A 24,976-nucleotide genomic window follows, 5' to 3' on the forward strand; every position below is an offset into this window, starting at 1 on the left:
CCCCTTTTTGTGTTCCCTCTCTCGCTGTGTCTCTCTGTCAAATAAATAAATAAAACCTTTAAAAAAAAAAAATTAAGAATGAAAAAAATTTTAACTTTCAAATGAAGGCACACTAATGAGGCAGTATCAAGTGGAGAAGGTATGTCACAAATTTTACAAAGGATGGCAATACAATTTGCTATGGCAGAGAAAAATGAGTAAGTTGTATAAAAGAAGTTTTAAGGCGTGACTGGGTGGCTCAGTTGGTTAAGTGTCTGCCTTCAGCTCCGGTCATGATCTCAAGGTCCTGGGATCTAGCCCTACATCAGGCTCCCTGCTCAGCGGGGAGTCTGCTTCTCCCTCTTCCCCTCCCCCGGGCTTGTGCGCTCTCTCTGTGTGTCAAATAAATGAATAAATTAAAAAATAAATAAATAAAAGAAGTTTTAAGATAATACCAAGAGTCATCTTCAGCAAATGCATATTCATTTAATAAGAAGTTGCCTCTCAACAGTCAAAAAATAAAGCAGCTAATGAAATTAGAATTAAACATATAACAAAAAAAAATGTCCGTGATTATTAAATAGGATCTGAGCTTATAATTTTGGCCAACCATAAAATGGCTGGGATTCTTGCTCAACAAAGAGAACCATTTTTAGATGGAAAGATAAAAAATTTAATTATCATTTCAGTTAAGGGAATTAGGTTTTAAAATTTGAGGAAACGATTAAAACAAAACGTGAAATGTCTTAAATTGACCCACCAAGTGAGTGTCAGTGAATAAAAGACTTTTCTAACAATATTAAAGATCAATCTATTCAACATTTGAAAAATTGCAAGTACTTTTATTTTTAGCTTTAAATGAGCTTCACAAGAGATACTGACTAATTAACATTCTGGGTATGTTTTGTCTCAAACAACTTCTAAATTTACAAAGAAATGTCTTCATCTAATCAATCTCAAGTTGTAGATACTATATTTTTTAATCTTTTACATCTGTCACTTTCAGCTAGATAGGAAAAAGTTTCTGTCAAGACAGACAATGGGGGAGCCTGGGTGGATCAGTCAGTTAAGTGTCTGCCTTCAGTTAAGCATCTGCCTTTGGCTCAGGTCATGGTCCCAGGGTCCTGGGACTGAGCCTTGCATCAGGCTCCCTGCTCAGCGGAAAGCCTGCTTCTTCCTCTCCCCTACTTGTGCGTGCTCTCTCTAAATAAATAAATAAAATCCTAAAAAAAAAAAAAAAAAGACAGACAATGGGCTAGCTGTGTGAGATCCAAAATCTGGATTTACTAGATTTCCCTTATTATTATATTTATTTCGCTGTGTGATACATATCGAAAATATCTGTGTTCTGAAATGGACTGTATCATGAAGTTATTAAAATTGTTCAGTATATATGTACAAATGCTATGAATCATCACCAGTTTATGAAACTGTTATAAAAAAATAGAAGATAATGAATTTAATGACCATAATAATTCATGATAATGAATTAAATGATCTTTAATATTGTTAGAAAAGTTCTTTGCCAATGTTCACTGCTTCAGTTTGAGTCATGAAAGAGTTTACAAAGATTTACTGTACTATTTATTCTAATTCAAAAAAAAATTTTTTTTTAAAAGACTTATTTTAGAGAGAGAGACAACACACATGTGCATGGGGGTAGGGGGAGAGGAAGAAAGAAAATCCTTGAGCAGACTCCCCACTGAGCATGGAGCCTGACATGGGGCTGGATCCCAGGACCCTGAGATCACGACCTGAGCCAAAATCATGAGCCAAAATCAAGAGTCGGCTGCTCAACCAACTGAGCCACCCAGGCACCCCTCTTTTTTTTTTTCTTTTTTTTAAAGATTTTAAGTAATCTCTACATCCAACATGGGGCTCAAAACTCACGACCCCAAGATCAAGAGTTGCACACTCCACTGAATGCGCCAGCCAGGCACCCCTCTAATTCAAGATTTTCTTGAAATGAAGAAACACCTGCCGGGGCGCCTGGGTGGCTCAGTCGTTAAGCGTCTGCCTTCGGCTCAGGTCATGATCCTGGGGTCCTGGGATCGAGCCCCGCATCGGGCTCCCTGCCCAGCAGGAACCTGCTTCTCCCTCTCCCACTCCCCCTGCTTGTGTTCCCTCTCTTGCTGTCTCTCTGTCAAATAAATAAAATCTTTAAAAATAATAATAATAATAAATAAATAAATAAATAAATAAATAAAAGAAGGAACACCTGCCAATATTCAACAAATAGAAAACACCCAAATATGATTTACATTTTTTTCCTGTATCACAGGGCACATGAATGAGCTCAATTTAAAGATCCAAGGAAAGAAAATGCTTATTTGTGACCTGGCTAGACAGGTACAAGAACGTAAGTTAAAATTTAAACTTTTCATGATACAAGTCAATAATGATTTTACACATTTTTCAACATGAATAAATATGCAGACAATTTTAATTGTAATAGCATTATGTAAATTGGCTTTAAAATCTGTGAGAAAATTGGGGTGCCTGGGTGCCTCAGTCGTTAAGCGTCTGCCTTCGGCTCAGGTCATGATCCCTGGGTCCTGGGATCGAGCCCCGCATCGGGCTCCCTGCTCGGTGGGAAGCCTGCTTCTCCCTCTCCCACTCCCCCTGCTTGTGTTCCCTCTCTCGCTGTGTCTCTCTCTGTCAAATAAATAAATAAAATCTTTAAAAATAAAATAAAATAATAAAATCTGTGAGAAAATTGAAGGGCATGTTGTTGATATGGATACATTTAAGAGTCGATTTTCAGTTTACATAGTGCCCCTTTGAATTCAATGTTGATAATACTGAATTGTTACAAGAGTTAGTAGATTTACTTAGATGTAGTTTTGAAACTGATATGCTTTTGTTTCAGAGTCAAATCAGTTGTTCTAAAAAGATGAGTCAGTTTTGTTAATACAGATGCAAATATTAAAGAAAAATGGTTTTTCTGTACTTCATTCATTCATTGGAAAACTTCTAATAGTTTTTAGAATCTACTTTTTTTTTTTTTAAAGATTTTATTTATTTATTTGACAGAGAGAGAGAGAGAGAGAGAGCAGGAACACAAGCAGGAGGAGTGGGAGAGGGAGAAGCAGGCTTCCCGAGGAGCAGGGAGCCCGATGCGGGGCTCGATCCCAGGACCCTGGGATCATGACCTGAGCCGAAGGCAGGCGCTTAACGACTAAGCCACCCAGGCGCCCCATAGAATCTACTTTTTTAACTGCAATTTTTATGAATCTCAATAGAAGTCAAGCATTTCTTTTTTTTTTTTCCCCAAGCTTTCTGATTTTTTTTTTATTACTCAAAAAAGCTTCATTTTTTTATTTAGCTTTCTGACTCTGTGCTTGGGCCTTCAACACTTTCACAATGATTTTCTGCTCCTCAATAAGGAAAGCACGCTTGATCCTGTCACGAACACACTTAGCACACATGGAACACCATAGGCCCTGCTAATGTGTTTTTTCATTTTGGACAACCTCATAAGGACTTTAGGTCTCACAGCACGAACTCCTCGAAGTCGGCCTAGGCACACGCCACATGCAGATTTTGGTACTTTCCCAACCTTTTTGGTATAAAGGTAAACGATTCTATTACCAGGGGTTCGGGACAGCCTAGTTTTGTTAGAGGCTGTATTGTAGGACAGCCTACGACGGTAGGTCAAACGCTGGACCATTCTGAATGCCTATGGACGCCGTCCCCGGAAGAGCAAGTCAAGCATTTCTAATGAAAGTTTAGTATCTGAATGGAGATGTGCTGTAGGTGTAAAATATACACTGGGTTTGGAAGGTTTTATGTAAAAAAAAAAAAAAAAAAGAACACAAACTATCTCTAATAATTTTATGTTGATTACATGTTGACATGATAGTATTTGAATAGATGGGTTAAACAAAATATACAATTAAAATTAATTCACCTGTTTCTTTTTGCCTTTTTAATGTGATTATTAGAAAATTTAAAATTACACATATGACATATTATTTCTGTTGGATAGCACTGGCAATCTAAAGGGTACCTAGGACATTACCTGCTCTAATATTCTATAATAACCCAATATCATAAAGGGGTAACAAATTTAACTTTACTGAGCTATAAGAAATCAATTTTGTTTTGGCTGGGTTAGTTTTCACCGATTTAAAAAAATTTATTAATGTTTTCACAACTGTCCTTATTTCTCAAGAGCCAATTTTAGGTTCTCTTACAGTCACTAAGAAGGACACTTATTTCTAAGATTATAACTTTTATACTCTGAATTTACCACACTATGCAAGTATTATTTGATGATGATGACGTTAAAGGAAAGCACCTACTTCTATGGGCACCTACTTCTAAGAGTGCCTAGCATGTGGTAGAGATCAATAAATGTTAGTTTCCTTCCTTTGTGTAACGAAGAGCTGCCTCACAGCACGGGCTTCTCTAGCTGCCCACAATACCTTTTGATTTCTTCTTCCTCCCAGGCCAAGAGGTCAAAAGAAAATCAGTAAGAAAAGTCGAATATAAATGAGAATTTAAGTGTTGTCTGGCTGCCTTAGTCTTAGCTGAGACACTGCTTTCAAACTGGAAACTATCCCACTAATACTGGTATTAAAAACTCCCAAGGTAAACAGAAGGATTTAAAGTAAACAAGTTCTAAAAATCTCTCCCTGGTTTACAACTGTGTTGAAGCCAATCAGTCAGAATTATACTCACCTCTAATACCTGAAAAAAAAAAAATACACTCTTTCCCTTCAAGAAGATTGTGTCAGAATAAGATTAGTACAAAAAAGTACTTAACTTGCAGGCTAGGTTTCCAAAGCTTGTAGATTAGTCCTCTGAAACTTGGAATGCATTTCCCATTTTGAAATAAATGTTATAAAATATGGTTAAATGTTGTAAGGTGAAAATACACCTGGTTCCCAAAATGTAGTTGAAGTAATATTATAAAGAGTTGTATTCCTCTTTGACTTCTTTCTATACTGCTGTCACTGAGAAATTGTGATAGGAGGAAGCTGGTCAGAGTTCAGATAACCTGATTAGTACTTCACTAGGAGAGGAGGTCCAGGGTTTAGCATCTCATTCACATAGGACTTCATGTGTCGAACAAACAAAAGTCAAGAATTACGTATATTATACAACAAATTTTTACGCTATTAAATTTACACTTAAGAAAGTTTTTGTTTAGGGGTGCCTGGGTGGCTCAGTCGGTTAAGCATCTGCCTTCCGCTCGGGTCATGATCCCAGGGTCCTGGGATCAAGCCCGCATTGGGCTCCCTGTCCGGCGGGGAGTCTGCTTCTCCCTCTGCCCCTCCCCCTGCTTGTGTTCTCTCTCTCTGTCAAATAAACAAACAAAATCTTTAAAAAAAAAAAAAAAAAAAAGAAAGTTTTTGTTTAGTGATTTTAGATGATTCTTCAGGTAAAGACGACCTCTACTTCTAACAGGCTACTTGTCAGAAAAGGAAAAGGTTCGCTTTTGTATTTAGAAAAAACAAGGAATTGTTTAAGAAAATCTAAGTAATTTGAACATTAAAGACAAAAAAATAACACTTGAAATCATATTAGGGTGTCAGACAAAGAAATAGGATATAAAAAGCAAGGTAGGAGGGGAACTGGTATCTTTCTTTACTTTTAAAACCTTGAAACAAACCACACTATCATCTTGGCTATGTGAAGATTAGTCTTAAATCCAAATTCCTTGAGCCAAAAATGATCTTAGTTTTAAATTACTTTAAGCCAATAGTCAATAAAGAAATTAAGCATACAGTATGGAATTTACATGTACACTGATGTTAAGAAAAAAAATTAATTTTACTACCTTGCACTAAAAGAACATACCTCAAGTAGCAGGTAAATTTTCGTAAGAAACAAGTTATTTACACTACTATATAATTAGGGAAGTAAAAAATGGATAAAATCACAGCTTTATTTCACATTCTGCTTACTCTAAAAAAGAACAAAATAAAATTGTCCAATTTCTTGATTACATTGATTCTTTATGTGTATACTTTCAGATTTTAATTTAGTTCTAATTTCTCACATCTAATCATGTCTAATCCTTTCTACTTTTCTGTCTATAATTTCCCCCAAACCCATCTTTTTTCTCCTCCATTTCAACTAACATTCTATTCCATACTTTGGTTATTTCCTTTGGTGTGATCTCCCTCACTCTACCCCCTTATACAGTGATTTTCAAATCCACAGATATCTATAGCCAAATTAAGGTATAGTATTTGATGGTCCCACAATGTTAGCCTTACTTATATTTTCTTCTCTCTCACCTTTGCCTCCCAATCTTCTCTTTCACTTCTGTATTACCTGCTTTATATATAGATTTAAGCTTTCATCTGGGGTGGTGATCTCAGGGTGGTGAGATCAAGCCTGGCATAGGGCTCCACCCTCTGGATGGAGTAGGCTTGGGATTCTCTCCCTTTCCCTCTGCTCCTCCCCCTGCTCAAGCTTGTGTGCCTGCGTGCATGCACACTCTCTCTCTCCCTCAAATAAGTAAAATCTTAAAAAAAATTCCTCACTTGGTCATCCCCAACTGTGCTTTCTTTCCCATTCCCCAAAAATGAAAATTTACAGCATGACTTAATCATTTTCTTATCCTAAAATTTAATGTGGGTTTATTTTTTTTAATTATAACTTTAGAAACACTCCTTTCCTATTTTTTTCCCTGCACTATATATGCCCCCTCTAATTCTAAAATGCAAAACACTAGTCTATTAAGGAGAAATCTTCAAATTAGTTTCATGAGGCACCTAATCAGGTTAAAAAGTGAAACCACAAAACTGAGCATCCACCACCCCCAACATATTTATACATGTTTCTTTTTTTTTTTTTTTTTTTAAAGATTTTATTTATTTATTTGAGAGAGAGAGAATGAGAGACAGAGAGCATGAGAGGGAGGAGGGTCAGAGGGAGAAGCAGACTCCCTGCCGAGCAGGGAGCCCGATGCGGGACTCGATCCTGGGACTCCAGGATCATGACCTGAGCCGAAGGCAGTCGCTTAACCAACTGAGCCACCCAGGCGCCCTATTTATACATGTTTCTATATAAAATTTCATATATAAGTGCATCTAAATGTGTACAGTATAAAAAAAGAAACATCTTAAAAGAATAAGCTAGAGGTGAAATAAACTATTTGAAAATGTCCTGCTATTTAGGACATCTTCACACTATGATTTAACAAATATCTCAAAGTATAATATACACATAGGGTGAGTTTTGACATTAATCATAAGAGATATAAATTCATACTTCTTGTAGCTTAAGCTTTTTGTCCAACTTATCAAATCTGACTAGTCTGTGTTTTTATTAGAAAGCCAGTATTTTTATCTTGTCATGTGTTTAATGAGCTCAGAGTACGAAAGCCTGTCAGCCTGCCCTTTTCTTGTTCACCAGTATTTGTGTTCCTATTATTATTATCTTGTAGGGCTTGTTTGGTAAAAATCTTTTGTATTTAAAAAAAAATTTTTTTTTTAAGTAGGGTCCACACCTAGCGTGGAGCCCAACACAGGGCTTGAACTCATGACCCTGAGATCAAGACCTCAGCTGAGATCAAGAGTCAGATGCTTAACTGACTGAGCCACCCAGGCACCACTTTTTAATTTGAGTAGGTTCCACACCCAACATGGGGTTCAAACTCACAACCCGAGATCATGAATCGCATGCTCCACCAACTGAGCTAGCCAGGCCCCCCATTTGGTAAAAATCTTTTAAATAGTGTATCCATTTGATGAGGGTTGACTTGGACAAACTAAGTAATTAATCCATGTAACTAGGCAGACTGCAGTATACTGCAAAATGAACAAGGGTGAGGACTCAACAAGTGAGGCTCTGATTCAGGACATTCTGTGTACAGTTCATGACACATCACCACCTAATCAAAAGACCCACAGGCAACAGGTATATTATTGGCCAAAACTTTTTTTTTTAATAAAAACTATCAGGGGTGTCTGGGTGGCTCAATTGGTTAAGTGTCTGACTCCTGATTTCAGCTCGGGTCATGATCTCAGGGTCCTGGAATCAAGAACCCCATCAGGCTCCCCGCTCAGCGGGAGCCTGCTTTCTCTCTCTCCCTCTGCCTCTCCCCCTGCTTGTGCTCTTGCCCTCTCTCAAATAAAAATAAAAATAAACTTTTAATAGAAGTTCTATATTTTCTTTCCACCCCTTCAAGTGCATTATTTTGGAGAATGATGGCACTAAAATCTAGGTTCCCAGCACAGAATAGGTGCTCAAAGAATATTTATTTATTGAGTAAGAGCCAACACATCTGCTATTCTGTTTTTTTCGGATGCTGTTCCCATTCTGTTTGCGGGCCGTCATGTAAATTAGACTCTCAAGTAAAAATTTCAAAGGTAAGGGGCGCCTGGGCAGTTGGTTAAGTGCCCGACTCTTGATTTCGGCCCAGGTCATGATCTCAGATTGGTGAGATCAAGCCCCCCATTGGGCTCTGTGCTCAGCAAGGAGTCTGCTTAAGATTCTCTCTCCCCCTTTCCTTCTGCCCCTCCCCCTACTCATGTGCATGCTTTCTCTTGCTCGCTCTCTCAAATAAATCTTTCCAAAAAAATTTTGAAGGTAAAAATGTGGGGGGAGGAAGGACTGTTTATAATACCAAATTTTCTTCACAAAGGATCTACAGCTTTGCTTTGTGTCTTCTTTAATACATTTATTCCTACACCTAGTTTACAGTTTTTATCATTATGTTGAATGTTTGTTTTCTTGTTTCTTTGGTCATTTCCATTTTTTACTGATGACTGCTAATAAAGAGAAAGCTATTAGTATTTATATATTTATCATATATCACCATTTCAGAACTTTTTATTGACTCTAGTTGTTTTCCACTAAAGTCTCCCTGAACTTCTGTGCATTCTATTATATAATTTGAAAACAAAATTTTTTTTCTTCTTTTCCAATATTTATACGAATTATCTCATTTACTTACTGTCTTATTTCAATGGCTAGAGCTGCCAAAATAATGTTCGAGAATACTGACAGGTAAATGACTATAAAAGGTATTCCTGTCTTGTTTCAGATTTAATGGAAATGGCTTTAGTACATGATGCTTTCTTTTTTCCTTTGGTTGTCGGAAAACTATATTTTAATATAGTTTTTTAAGGGGCGCCTGGGTGGCTCAGTCATTAAGCGTCTGCCTTCGGCTCAGGTCATGATCCCGGGGTCCTGGGATCGAGCCCCGCATCGGGCTCCTGGCTCAGCGAGGAGTCTGCTTCTCCCTCTCCCTCTGCCTCTCTCCCTGCTCATGCTTTCTCTCTCTGTCTCTCTGTATCTCTGTGTCTCAAATGAATAAATAAAATCTTAAAAAAATATATATATATAGTTTTTTAATATAGTTCCTTTTATTTCAACGTTATTGGTGTTTTTTGTTCAGAAATGGCTATTTATAAAGGTATTTTTGCTTGTAATGGTACAATAATCTGGGATTTCTTTATGACATCCTGATACAAATAATGAATAGGCTGGCAGATTTCAGGTGAAACTAACTCAGTAATATGTAAGTTTTCTTTTTGATATATCTTACTGAGTTATATTTAAGTTTTAATTATTTGCAACAAAATATTTTAATTAGTGAAACTGACTTATTTTCTTTTTGGAGTTTCAGATTTTTGTCTAAAGGTTTTGAAAGTTTCATAACATTAAAATACTCAATGTTAAATTTTAATAGTTTGAGGCTGCAACATCTAGTATAATAGCTACTGTATTCTGAAATACAGAAGCCCCATGTAGTTGACTTCAACAAAACAAATTAAAACATTAAATTCCTGAGTCCCACTAGCCACTTTTAATTGCTCAACTGCTACAATATTTTATGGCACACACACCCAAAACAGAAAAATCTCTTCCTTAGCTTTAAAATTCTAAGGTTGTTTTTCCATTCCTATTGTTAAGTGCTATTGAAGTTATAAAGACCCATATCACATTCTTGAAGAAGTAAGAAAATATTCCCAAACCAAACCTTTCACCACCTATCTGAAACAAGAAGTAATCATCATACAAATGAACCTGATTTATTATGCAACAGTAAAGAAACAAGTCCTTTAATCTACTGGCTACAGTGATCTTTATTTATTTATTTTTAAAGACTTTATTTATTTGACACAGAGAGAGAGAGAGAGAGAGCACAAGCAGAGGGAGCTGCAGGCAGAGGGAGAAGCAGGCTCCCTGCTGAGCAAGGAGCCTGACATGGGACTTGATCCCAGAAGCCTGGGATCATGACCTGGGCCAAAGGCAAACGCTAAACGGACTGAGTCACCCAGACGTCCCTACAAAGTGATCTTTAAACAGTAAGTTGTAAATCCCCTCAAAACGAAAACTTTTACGCAAAAAGTACCTCTCAAGAAGGGCAATGGCGGGTCTGTCATTAAGTTTTAAATTCCTTTTTGTTCCCTTGCATAATATTGTGACATCCGAAGGCAAATCTGACCTCTGGTTTTATTATAAAAGATAGAATCACAGGAAAAAAAAAAGCCTGTATTCTAGTGACTTCATCTTTTCAAACCAAGGAAAGTTAAAACCCAAAAGAACTTACATAGCAAGCTTATTTTTAAATTCTCTTTTACTAAATTCTGATGTACTGCCATCAAATAAGCCAATTTTGAAAAATTAGAAGAACAACTGCAGAGAAAACCTATATTCCTTTTTTTTTTTTAAAGATATTATTTATTTGAGAGAGAGAATTAGAGAGAGAGAGCACAAGAGGGGATAGGGTCAGAAGGAGTAGTAGACTCCCTGCCGAGCAGGGAGCCGGAAGCGGGACTCGACCCCAGGACCCCAGGACTCCAGGATCATGACCTGAGCCGAAGGCAGTCACTTAACCAACTGAGCCACCCAGGCGCCCCAGAAAACCTATATCCTTTGTTGAAAGCAGATAAGTACTAGTTTATTAAGGAAGAGCCTTTCATGTTTTCAGACCACCTCTACTGAAAAAGTTCTTTTTAAACTTCAAAAATACTGTTTTTAAATAAACAAAACTCTTCCTGTTCTCTAATCTTTACAACACTGAAGATTTGTACCCAAATTGTTTATAAAGATAGTCTAAAGATCTTCCCTTTTACTTTTCTCTTTTGAGAGCGAGCGTGTGTACACACGTGCGAACAACGCGGGGGGGGGGGGTGGCAGAGAGAGAGAACCTTAGGCAGGCTCCACATCCATCGCAGAGCCCAACATAGGGCTCAAACTCACGACCCTGAGATCATGACCTGAGCTGAAATCAAGAGTTCCATACTGAACCCAGTGAACCACCCAGGCGCTCCATTTTTTTTTTTTTTTTTTACTTTTTTCCCCTCCTTTTTAATATTTAATCATAATTTCCTTTGAAAATGATTCGGTATCAATTTAAGTCCAAAACTAAGAACTTTATTTTTATTAGTTTTAGTTAAAACTGGTATTTGTTACAGGTGTTTAAAATCTGAAATACAGGGGTGCCTGCATGGCACAGTCAGTTAAGCATCTGACTCTTGGTTTCAACCCAGGTTGTGATCTCAGGGTCTCAGGATTGAGCCCCATGTGGGGCTCATTTGCTTGAGTTTCTCCCTCTCCCTCTGCTCCTCCACTCCCTCCCCCCACCGCGAACTCTCTCTAAAATAAATCTTTTTTAAAAAAATCTGAAATACAAGTCTTTTTTCTAGACAAATTGATTCACATTTCATAATATGTCTTTGTTTGATATAGTGCCTTAAAATATTACCCTACCTAGTAGTTTAATTTTATATTTTTCATTTTATTTTATTTAGTTTTAATATTCCTTTCGTATTTTTGTATTCTCAGAAATTCGGTTACTATTGATAAGGATCAGAGTCGACAAGACTATGTCAGATGTCAAAAGTTATCTGTTCAGCATTTTAAAACTATTAATTCCAAATGTCTATGTAAGAAATCAGATAAAAGTTCCTAATTTTAATCATAGTTTCTTTTTGATACAATAATGTATATTACATACAATTACATTTTTACTGACTGGAGAGAGAAGTTGGGGTGGGAGGAAAGGAAATACTACTTAACACATAATAAAAGGGAACACTAGCCCTTGTGTGAACATCTTGAGGAGATTTTCATTTTTATAGAAATTCATTTTATCGGAATCTTCACAAATCAAATTCCAATTCTAGTTAATAAAATGAATTTCTATAAAAATGAAAATCTCCTTTAGGAGTAGGTTTGTGTCAAATCAAAATTACTCCTTTTGGTATTGCTTTCTCTCTTTTGAAACAGTGACCCATTTTATGTTGTTCTGTTTGGTCAATACGGGCTTCTTCCGGCTGTCCTGTTTATGTGAGAAGTGAAGGGAACTGCTCTGCAGCAGAGTGTCCCTCTTGGGAGGTAAATGAAATAGCTCACACAAGCCACGAGTTACGTCTTCTTTGAGAAAGATGTTCTGTGGTTCTTTAGTCCTCCAACATGATCAGAGGGCAAATATTACAGATTTGGTGTAACCTTCCCCATTTTTGGAAGACATAAATCAAAATACAATCTTTCCAACAATACAACATATTGCCTACTCTGCACCAAACATTGAGTACTATGGAAGATATTATCTGATATATGGTTCCTGCAGTCCCCAAGGACATTTACAAATAACCTAACGTGCAGCAGGAAATTACAAGTATCCTAAGAACTATGAGTTTAGGAGAGATTACATCCAGCTACAATTGAAGCTGGGAGGAGGGAAGTGGGGGAGAGTTCAGTGGTAACTTCACGAAGGATATGCTAAGATAGGAAAGGGCAGGGACTCTTGGAAAGGGGAAGTAAGGACAAACTCTAAGCCTCAGAGCATGTTTCAACTTCTTTAGAGCAGAGAGCACGTGGAAAAGGAGCTTTAAAATTAGATAAGGTCAAAAGATTTTGACAACAAGCATAACAATAATCAAATAGGTTAAAACTAATGCACCAATATTTTACCTCTGAAGCAAATCACTGAGTCTAACCATAAGAAACTTACGTGCAAGGAAACTTGATGAACTGAAGTGAAATTACTGAAGCATACTAGAAAATAACACACACACACATTCATACAGAAAGAAGAAATCCTTTTTCGTTTTTTTCCTAATCATGCTGAGGTGTGAGGAAAATGTTAATTTAGACTACAGCTTTATCAGTTTGCAACTATCGCAGATTTCTTTTAAGGCATCAGTATAATCCTACAGGGTGATTCCCTGGCATTTTGTTCTTAAACCTACAAATGATACAGTAATGTGACCAGCTGCAGTTCCCTTCCTGCATTTCAGAAGCTCTGAGTGTCCACACACTTGCAGCTCTGTATAACTTCACACAGAAGACTGGCAAATGGCCAAGAAGCCTCCGCCATGGTGTATATTCCCCAAAGTTCAAGATCTGCCATTTAATTACAATTCAGCCATGAAACCACATGTACTTTTGCATATTATACCAACATAAAACAAATCAAATTCCAATTCTAGTTAATAAAGGTACTCCTCCAAAATGCAGAAAGTATAAAGTATATTCTTATAAATGAAGACACTGAAGTACGTAACCTATATTTTTAAAGAGACCTATTCTACTTCATTAAGATAATTTTTAAAATTTCCTCAAAGAGTTACTGTTTCCTCATAATCTCACCAATTGCAAGAAAACCCACTGCAAACTTGTTATAGCAGAGATTTAACTGTATTTCCAAACTTCCCCATTTAGCATTTCATGCACACTGCTAACTGAAAATCAAGAAGAATGAATGTTTTCAACATCTGGTACATACAGGTTGACATGACTTACAACAATGATTGTGAAATTATACCTAAAGAGTGATCTTAAATTCTGCTCTCTAAAAGTAAGTCTTAAAGAAACATATGGTTCTGTCAATTAGGTAGCTCTGTCATTCTAGTATGTAAGTTTCCTGAGGGAAAAAGGGAAAAACTAATGAGAACACTCTAACAGCCTGGCTAATGCTCACCTTTCATAGGAAGGAGCATTTTATAAGAGCAAATGCCAATAAACTGAGCACTAGCCTGGGTGTGAAAATCTTGGGAAGATTTTCATTTTTATTGAAATCGTTATCTACCTCTAGCTTCTCTCTTCCAGGTCTGGACATCTTCCATGGAAAGAGTAGTGGTCTGAATGACTAAACCTTAAGATAGTTCATTTAATAGCCACAAATTAATAATGTTAAACCGTTAAAAATTGTAAAGATAGGAAGCCACTCTTTCTTCCTTTTGATGGACATTTTTCTACAATACAATAATCAACTAAGAATAATTAGAAAAGATTAGCACGAAACTCCAGTAGAGTGTAAATCAAAAGTGATTAAATTTAGACTTTAAATCCTCATTCCTGTCCTGTACTGCTTTCGTGTGACATTTAAGGGCTGGATGGCCAAAAAAGATCTCCAAAGGGATCTTTCAAATGGCTTTTTTTCCCTTCAATCTCAAAAAACTTTTAATTGAGAGTAAACTGATTAAAGAATTATTCATTATAATTTACTAGTCAAGGAAAAAAACTTGCTTCACACTGAAGTTAAAACTGCAAAAACACTGACCTTCTGAGCATACCAAATGAATATGAATTATTTAACATTACTGTAACCTAAATAACCTATTTCTAAGTAGTCACAAAAATCGATACTTATTTCATTGTCATTTATATGAAACAGACATGCATATTATATTACAAAGAAAGAACAGGGACTCCAATCTCCTTTTAAAGGATGTGATACTTTAAAAAAAAAAAAAAAAAAAAGCCTGAAAGGCTACACATGAAATTCTTAACATTTATCTACAGAGGAGGAGACGAGAATGGATCTGTGCTGGGAGAGGGGTGATTGTCAAAACAGTTTTTAAACCAAGAAGTTACATTTTCAAGATTACATAACAAAATGTTAACTGGACAATTAAAACATGGGCTTGGGTTTTTGTTTTGTTTTGAACACGAGTGTTTATCTTATTATTCTTCAATTAAAAACAAAATAAGAAAAATAAAAAGAATTATAAAGAACAACCACAAAGAAATACTTTTCATTGCCCTGAAGCTTATCAGGATGGACAAGGAACAGAGGGGTGGGAAAGAGGAGGCCCAGAAGTTGAAGGGAACAATGCAGAGAAAATCTGAATGAATAAAGACAGGCATTCCTGATAGCTCCAATCCCCTATGCATCCTAACAAAACTGAAAGGAGGTAATGGCTGTAGCAACTGGTTTAGAGGTTGATGGGGGAGGGGAAAGAGTGAGGGAAATGAGGAAACACTTGCAGACACTGGGTAAGGAATATCATCTCCAGAAAATATTAATACTTACCAGTAGGTACTGTAGCTACTGCAATCCATACACACTGTATGCTGAGGTTTATCTTGCTTTTCTGATTTCTTATGATTAGTTAAGGGTACTTGTGCATCTTCATAATGTTTTTTTGCATGGCCATTCACATACCTTAAAACCAAATAAAATTTTATTTTAATCTAAATATTGCTTTGGAAGTTAAAATAGTAGATAATAAAATTAGATGATAATCAAATTAGAATGAGAAAGAATTCCTCCTTATAAGAGCATTCAATCCTAAAGAGCATTCAATTAGTTAGTGATTAAGCTTAGTGCTTAAAATATGCTTTTCTGCAATCAAACATGACAGTCAACTTTTAATTACACACAAGATTAGGGCCAGGCAAGGCTCATCTATGCCAATCAGTTTCAATATCACGGCTATTATCACTTATCAACTCCTTTGCTGATGCTTTTGCTATAGCTTTGTTCTTTTTTTTTTTTTTTTTTAAGCTTTTCTCACACTGCTAACCAACTCAGGTTATTCTCAAAGGCAAGATTTGTAAACTAAATCACTCAACCACTTCCCACAGGGCCATAGACTGCGCTTGGACTGCTGTTTACGTAAAAGGCGAAAGTCAGATAGGGAAACAGGATAATCTTCTCTTTCTCATCAATATGGCTTCAGATATTTTATTCAAATGCCTAAATACTTAGCTCCACTCATATGTAAACACGTTTAGAAACAACACAAAGTACAAATCATCTTAAGCTTATATAAACTATTTCTTTAAACGGACAAAGATAATTAAAGGTTGACTATATTCATAACAATTTTCTAACACTTTCTATCAGATTTAATAAATCAGTGTATTACAGAAAGCAGAATGAAACTGAAATAATGCACATGGCGCACACACCCAAGTTCCTCTAAACCTCCACCTAAATACTGTACAATGTTGTAACTGGCCAGTACTATGAAGACCCTTATAAAACAAAACGTCCCAGTTCCTAGAAAGTAGTCAATTTACAGAAGGCAAGACCTTATTGAAAACTCAGTCAAAACAGATGTTGGTCAAATGGTACCAAAATAAACATACTCAGAGAGTTAAAGTAATGTTTTGTCATGAGGCGCCTTAATTATACCAGGAGCAACACTCACCTTGGGGAAAGTAGAACAATTGCGGTAGAGGGAGGACAACTTCAGGCCCAGCCTCTACCTTAGGAAAGCTGGAAGCATTAGGGGCACTACTAACCTCAACTTAGATTTTGATGTTTTTTTCCCATTTTTTCATTATAGTAAACATAACCAAAAATCGTGTGTATATGGGTCCTCTGTACACAAAAGTAAAATCAATTTAAGACTTTCTGCAGAAAACAGGCCTAGAATTACTGAAAAATCAGGATCCTTGGCAATCAACATCCAGGGTCACATGATAAAAGAAAATTAACCAATTAGCTCTGTAAAAAGAAGATCCAAATGCAAGCTACTCCCATTATCTGTTTAATCTACTTAATCATATTTCTCTGAAACTACGTTAAATTTCTAAATTTAAGACTGCTTACAATTGGAAACAGACTACCTGCAGAGTCTAGAAATTTTTCAATTTATTTTTCCAAAACCTACTTAGAGAACTATTTGTCCCTTGCTATTAAGAACATTAACCTCTCCAATTTTTGAGAGTTTGTCAGGTCTTTTTGTTGGCATATGACCTTCAAGATTTAGGCCGTAGAGCACTATGAGACAACTGGAGAACAGAACTATATAAATTTTATTGCATTATAATTCTCACCTCTCAAAATCTAGGAGAGGAATCTGTCTCTTCAAGTGCAGAATTTAAGTGCTTCTACTTTTCTTCTTTTTTTTTTTTTTAAATGTTATCTGTACAAAGTATTTTCAGGTTCCCCAAATCCTAGAGATTTCAAAACCACAACAGCCACAATTAAGATATGCAGTTAACATTTTCCAAAGGTACTTTTAAGTGTACATGGAAAAAATACTCAATTCCATGGCTCAAAACGTGAAAAATCGAAAGTTAACTGAACACAGATGCTCTCTTCATGCAATGAGGGTTTAAAAATAACAATGGGGAAATAGTCCTAATAAATACAATGTAGATTTCACCCCGTGTGACAGTATGATTTCCCATTCCGTTGCTGCTAAGCTATACTTCTAAGTAAATTCAAAGTGGATTTTCTAAGTTAAAAGAGCAATAAAAATAAATGTGCTGTCAAGCTAAAAGAATGCAAAGGCTGATATTTATTTGAGTTTGAGTTCGAAGAAAAAAGTTACTAAAGTATTTAAGTAACATCATTTTGAAGCCAAGAAAGGGGAAGAAATGCTCAGGCTTGAACAAAATTTGGGGGGTAGGGGGTGTTAAGTCCCTGGAAAACAAAAATATCTTAATGGAACAATGAAACATTTGGTACATTTTCGACAGCAATTAATAATGAACTCCACAACGAGACCCTTTTCAAGGGAATTCCTTTATAAACATTTTGTTGTTTTGTTTTCATAAGAATGATGTGATATCTGGAATTTGATTCAAAAATCAGTAAAGCTGGGAATAGTGTAGATAATAGGTGAAACAAGTTTGGCAATGTATTGATCACTGTTGAAGCTGGGTGATGAAAATAATGGGGTTCAATTATATTACCTCTATACTTTTGTATATGCTTAAATTTACCCTATTAAAAGGTTTAACAAACAACCATTAAGGTAAACTTTTATTTAAAGAATTCAAAGTTCCCTCATTTCATCTTTTCAATCAACTATTACTAGATTATCTGATCATCAAATTAATTCTTCTGAGTACCAATATAAATAAAGGGTTTCCCCCCCTAGCTTTTCCCCAGTTGTATCACTGAGCAAACAGACTCTACTGGGAAAGGGAAGACTTACAGAGAATTACATACAATGATTAAGCAATGGTGCTAATAAATCCAAGTCACTAAAACCTTGACATAAAGCCCAAAGGCAAATTGAAAAAAGCAAGTAGGGTAGTGAAATAATAAGTATGTTACCTACCTTCCACAGTGGACACTTGAACAAGTCAAACAGACCCAGGGGCTTTTGTTGGAGCGGCACACTAATAAAAAGAAAAATACACAATATACCAATTGTATCATGTTACTTCCCAGTTTCTCCCCTAATCTGTAATAGCATATCCTGTGATTAAGTTATAAATTCCATGGCTGCTTAGGGGTACTGAAATCACAGATTTCTGCTTTGTGAGTGCATTTACACAGAAAGGCTGCCTAATTACAGTTATATTGAAAAGAACTGAAATGCATGTCCACAATGGCTGCTCATTTTAATTGTTGACTCAAATAGTTCAACCACAAGTTAAACATATATATGCTTTTTTTCCTTTATTATTTATTTCTTTTTGCCACAGTCTCCAACAAGCTAATGACAGTCTATTTTCTCTTAAAAACATTTTTTTAAGTCTAATTTTTTAATCACAAGTCTTTGCCAGGCAGATTACATACTACTATAAATGACAACTCTTTGTTTACCTAATGAGAGGCATAACCTAAAGATACAATTAGGAAGACTAAATCCAGTTCTTCCCAAATTAATGTCTTGGTTGCATAAAATATAATTCTAAATATGACAACTGCAGTTAATTCTTGCTGAGCATATAATCAAGACATTAATTATTTTAGTTTTAGTATTACAGGGATGAGGCAGGCAAGAAAAGAATGAAAACTTTAAAAACATTGATTATAATTTTGCTTGTGGTTTACTCATTCAACCTAAAAAAAAAAAAAAAAGCCCAACAAACATAACAATGATTTTCAAAAGGGAAGGGGCATAAAAATCACCTGGAAAGCTATTTCAAAATGCGTATGTTCTACTCAGGCAGAGATATCTACATTGGGGTCGGGACAGAGGACAAAGAACATGGGTGTTTTGAGAAAAGTAGCTTCCCAGGTGACTACCTAATACAACCCCCTGAGAACCACAAGTCCACATCCTAGGGGTATGGGAGGGGCACCACAGCACAACCACACACTCAGGAGTACAATAAATTCACCGCCTGGCATATAGTATGTGCTCAATAAATACTTGTTGAAAGGTCAAATCTCCTAGTTTAAGACACCAAGCTCTTCCAAGTTCTGGTCCCTACTGTACTGCTCTTGCCTTATACATCACAACAGGCCTTTCTCCCTATTAAGAAAAATTAACCAAAACTGGAAAAAAGATTCATCAAGAACTGTAAGCCCTTTCAATGTATAATGAAACATTGTTTAATAGGTCCTCCCAAAGATATTTTATTAATAATAGTTTGATCTGCTGTTTACTTCTGATTAGGACCCAAATTCTATGAAGTTACAGGTAAACTTATAGATTTTTATTTGGTAGAGATAGTATCTGTTCAGCATGCTCCAAAGGTAATGGTTTTACCACCCAGTAGGACAATAACTAATTTTATATTGAGTTTAGCAATTTATTTCAATGTTCTTTCTTTAATACCTGCATACACTCAATTCCTCAAATGCTTCTAGAATCAGCTTTACCATCCTGCTGGTTTCCTCATTAATGAGTTAAATAAATCTCTGACATGCGTTCATTCTGGGAGGGAAGAGGTGGGCAAGGAAGAATAGGAAAGCACAATGATACACTGCCCAAGGGATTCTGCTTGTCTGGCCAGCACAGGGCCCTAACTGTTTTTGAATATGAAAACTGCGTGGTAAAATTCCCTTCTGGCAAGCAAGGGTCCTACCTTTCCTTAGTGCATTCACACATTTACATTAACTGCCAGGGCCATCATGAAAGCATTTGAGTTTTTTACTCATTTGGGTCCAATTTTATTATATGTGCATGTAAGCTACATGACCGAAAGGCCAAGAATACCTGCCAAACTGCTAACAACAATTATTACAGGCAGGTACACGAAAAGACCATATTTGAGAGGAGACTGTTGGCTTTTTATTTGTACACCCCCGTACTTTTGTTTTGTATCAACAAGAATATGATGTTTTTACAGAGGAGCATAGGGGAAGGGAGGGAAAAATACAACAAGACAAAATCAGAGGGAGACAAAACCATAAGACACTCTTAATCACAGGAAACAAATTGAGGGTTGCGGGTGATGGGCATTAAGGAGGGCACGTGATGTAATGAGCACTGGGTGTAAGATTATGAATCACTGACCTCTACCTCTGAAACCAATAATACATTATATGTTAATTAATTGAATTGAATTGAATTAAATAAAAAAATTTTTAAAAGAATATGTTTTTATAGTTTGAAAAGAAAGTTCTATAAAGTATATTTTTTAAAGAAAAATAAATTAGAACACAGCTTACTTGAAATAGGTATTCATGGTTTGAGATATAATTTGGAGGACTGAAAAACTAAGAATATTACTGTTTTGTTCCTCCAGCAAATCTCTTTTTCTCTTAGTAAATACTAAGAAACACCATAACTCAATCTGGAAAAAAAAGCTGTTGAAGTTTAATATTAACCTGAAATAAATAATTATGTTACAATAGTAAGTTTAGGCCCAAGTTTTTGACATCTAGAGTTTGTTTTCATTTTAATTATGGAAGATTTTTTTCCTCCTTTAAATGAGAAAAAGAAAATCTAGAGCAAAATCACTGTTACTTTGGTGTGTTTTCTATCAAGCGTTCCTTTGTTCCCCCTTATAGTTGTAAATATACACACAGCACATACAATTTCATGATCTAACTTCTCCACTGTCAATATATTATTTTTTAAAAGACTGTATTTGAGAGAGAGAAAGAGAGCGCAAGCACTAGTGGGGGGCAGAGAGAGAGGGAGAAGCAGACTCCCCACTGAGCAGAGAGCCCAATGTGGCTAGATGCAGGGCTCAATCCCAAGATCCCAAGATCATGACCTGAGCCGAAGGCAGATGCTTTAATCGACTGAGCCACCCAGGCGTCCCTCCACTGTCAGTATATTAAATGCATTTCTGCATGCTATTGAATTTAGAACAGTGTACTCTGTATCTAGTCTTATAATATCTCAATTACCTCAAAAAGTTTTATTAATTTTTTAATTTCTCAATTTCAAATTTTAAAATGGCACCCTGAGGCTGAGGGGAGAAAAAATTGGGGAATAACTGCTTGATAGGTACAGGGTTTATTTTGGGATGACGAAAGTGTCTTACAACTAGATAGAGGTGGTGGTTATAGATATACTAAATGCCACTGAATTGTCCACTTTAAAATGGTTAATTTTATGTTATGTGAACTGTACCTCAATAAAATAAGTAAATAAACAGGTACTTTAGACAGGGATGAGGAGAGAGAGTAAAAGGAAAAAGTACTGACTTTTTTTTTTAATTTTTTTATTGTTATGTTAAAAAAGTACTGACTTTTAAAAACATTGCAAACAAGTGACTGTGCCTCTTAGTAAATCTCAAAAGAGTTCCCTTTCTGAGTTAAGAAACCGAACATCTTCTATCATGAATATTTATAGTAAGAAAGTTAAAAATATGTGATAGGACAGCTGGTCTTGACTATTTAAATGATAGTACCTTCTGAGGGCTTAATACTTTAACACCAGAAAGACATCTGAAAGCTAAAAAGCTACAGAGAATAGGGTATGATGAGGCATTCTGAAGCCATTTATTGTACAGCATTGGGGAATATACCTTATCCAAATAAGAACCTTTCATGTACCCCAAACAATTATAAAATAGGATGAAAAATATTGGCTTTAAATTAAACTAATTCTCAATTATTGTTAAGATTAGAACAGGACATAACATGAATAAAAGAACACTACAAATAATCTTAAAATTATTTATTTTATCACCTAAGGGGTATTCTTTTATAAAAGGCAGGCGGGCGCCTGGGTGGCTCAGTCGTTAAGCGTCTGCCTTCGGCTCGGGTCATGATCCCAGGGTCCTGGGATCGAGTCCCACATCGGGCTCCCTGCTCGGCGGGAAGCCTGCTTCTCCCTCTCCCACTCCCCCTGCTTGTGTTCCCTCTCTCGCTGTGTCTCTCTCTGTCAAATAAATAAATAAAATCTTTAAAAAAAATAAAAAATAAATAAATAAATAAAAGGCAGGCTCAATTTATAGGCAGATGAGTTTCAAAAGTTTATCTGTAGGATGAACGTATTTCCCATGGAAATAGTATTAGAGGTTTCCAGGCTCTTCTATAAAACTCTACATGAACCGTAACATAACTGAAATAATGTACAGTTGACCCTGGAACAATGCACGGGCTAGGAGTCCCAACCCCCGCAGAGTTAAAAATCCACATATAACTTCTGACTCCCAAAAAACTTAACTACTAATAGCCTGTTGTTGACCAGAAGCCTTACTGATAACATAAACAGTCCATTAATACATATTTTGTATGTTATATGTATTATATACCTCATTCTTACAATACAGTAAGCTAGAGAAAGGAATGTATTAAGAAAATCTTAAGGAAGAGAAAATACATTTACAGTATTGCACTATATTAACTGAAAAAAATCCACATATAAGTAGGCCCACATAGTTCAAACCTGTGTTGATTAAGGGTTAACTGTATATATATATTTAAAACAAAAACACACATAGTCAATAAAAATGTTTTTAAGCTATCCAGTGAAACATAAAAATATTAAGCTGAAGTAGTTTTTTTATTTTTTAAATTTTAAATGTTAGAACTTGACAGCAAGAGTTACGAAGATGGAAACCTAGAGAAGTTCAAAAAAGATAAATCCAGGGGCAACTGGGTGGCTCAGTCGTTAAGCATCTGCCTTTGGCTCAGGTCATGATCCCAGGGTCCTGGGATCGAGCCCTGCATCGGGCTCCCTGCTCAGCGGGAAGCCTGCTTCTCCATCTCACACTCCCCCTGCTTGTGTTCCCTCTCTCCCTCTCTCTCTCTGTTAAATAAATAAATACAATTTAAAAAAAAAAAAAAGGTAAGTCTAAGACTTATTAGGGCTCTTTTTAGCACACCTAATTACACTTCAAGGTGATGTCACAGCAAGAAAGCTGGGCAGTGTATTTCTCACACTGTTACACTTGGCCACAACAGGATCATTGGATCTCATAAATGGAGTTCTGCCTTTCACTCAGAATATGTTGTCTAAGTTATTCTTTCTTCCAGCAATCTCTCCCATTTGCTGGGATTCTTCCAACCACAAACTCAGTGTCCCTTTTCTAAGCTTACACATCTCAGCCCAGACGTTGGTACTAACTAGGCTCCTTCTACTCTCCTCCTTCAGCTATGGCCTCAGAACCTTCTTCTGGCCCTGTTCTCACCTCAGCCATAAGCTCTGCAATTTGGCAACAGGGCCTCTTTGGAGGAAGAGGAGTGTCTTGATCCTCTCCTGAACTAGAGCCATTTTCCAGAAAGTAGAGGCTGTAACACATAGGCTAGGCAAGGGAGAGAGGTGCAAGAGCACCAGCCTCTAAATCATGCTCATGCCATGTCTTCTTCCTAAAGTCTCCAAAGCTTTAACTCTCCTGGAAACCAGGAAGTTAGAATTGATAGGGCACAGAGGTAGAGGAAAAGCTTCCAAATGATCTACAGACCGAAGTGGTATGCTCCTTTATCAAGAGATAAAAACTAGGGAATTTGTGCTTAAAGGGGCCTATTTACACACAGATGTTTTTGGGTTGCATTCAAAAGACAAGGAGTTCATAAGACAAAATAGCATTTATACTTCCCACATAACCACTGGTCTTCAATACCCTTAGTATTCATTACATAGAACCTAACAATGTAGAGTACATTTGATATTTAAAGCCTATCAACAACTCTCTTGGAATTCTTTTTTTTTTTAATTAATTTATTTTTGAGAGGGAGAGAGAGAGAGAGAGAACGTGTGCAAGCAGGGGGAGGGGCAGAGGGAGAGAGAGAATCTCAAGCAGACTCCATGCTGAACACGGAGTCCCATGAGGGGTTTGATCTCATGACCCTGAGATCATGACCCAAGCCAAAACCAAGAGTCGGATGCTCAACCGACTGAGCCACCCAGGCACCCCTCTCTTGGAATTATAAATTTTTGTCTTTTATAAAACATCAAGCACCAGTGCTTATGACACAACTTAGTGTCTCTACACACATTATAGTTCAAGCACACAGCACTGACATGGCAAGCCACTTATAGCGCATCCATTATTCAATAGTTGCTTCAACTGGTAGCGAGGCTCTTTATCTTCTTAAGAATTCAGAAAGGTGAGGATCTGATGACCAAGATTCTAGTCTGGCTCTACCATTACTAGCTATAGAACTGAGAACATCACTACTATTCTGGGTCTATTTCTTCATTGTAAAATGAAGACTAGGGAATAAGCATATCCCCTCTAATCATAAGATTAGTCAAAGAATATAAGGGAAAAAATAAATGAAACAATAATGTCATCCTCCCCTATATATAAAAGTCTTCCAACTCCAACTCCACTCTCCACCTAACTTAAAGGCTTAACACAAGGATCAATTGCTAATGTAGTGTAATTTTCTAAACCAATGGTTTTCAGCTTTTTTTCCTGCCTCCAACCACTTGAAAGGCAAACACATTCCCACCACATTGCCCATTAGAAACAGCAACTCACTGCAGCTGCAGGGGTGGGAAGTGTGTGGAATCATTGAATTGTTACAGAAAAACATGCTGCTATGACAGTAAAACTCAGAACACCACTCCCCCAACACACACAAAATTTTTAAAGTGCAACACTCTAAAAATATTACCAAGCCATAAGAAAACATCCATAATATAGGTTTTTTAAAAAAGCAAGTTCACTTTTATCTAGTTAATATTCATCTAAGACATATTACGTGCCAGGCACTATGGCAACCACTTTATGAATATTACTCATTTAATCCTCT

At 36.4% G+C, this 24,976-nt stretch overlaps 1 protein-coding gene and 1 pseudogene across 5 annotated transcripts in view; both read right to left on the reverse strand.

Moving 5' to 3' along the window:
• The window catches only part of USP3 (ubiquitin specific peptidase 3), a 108,471-nt gene that overhangs the window by 58,715 nt on the left and 24,780 nt on the right, over positions 1-24,976 (reverse strand). For 4 of the 5 annotated variants that reach the window (XM_036081139.2, XM_036081140.2, XM_078079243.1 and 1 more), the window contains exons 2-3: positions 18,198-18,258; positions 15,209-15,340 (exon numbers count right to left, since the gene is read on the reverse strand). In XM_036081139.2, the coding sequence (XP_035937032.1) occupies positions 15,209-15,340; positions 18,198-18,258 (193 nt within the window). Of the gene's footprint in view, positions 1-15,208; positions 15,341-16,962; positions 17,083-18,197; positions 18,259-24,976 lie in introns of those variants that run through there. The other variant, XM_036081141.2, reaches the window with a different exon arrangement.
• LOC118528651 (large ribosomal subunit protein eL34 pseudogene) lies at positions 3,026-4,659 on the reverse strand (annotated as a pseudogene).

This window comes from Halichoerus grypus, chromosome 8 (assembly GCF_964656455.1).
Source record: "Halichoerus grypus chromosome 8, mHalGry1.hap1.1, whole genome shotgun sequence".
NCBI lineage: Eukaryota > Metazoa > Chordata > Mammalia > Carnivora > Phocidae > Halichoerus > Halichoerus grypus.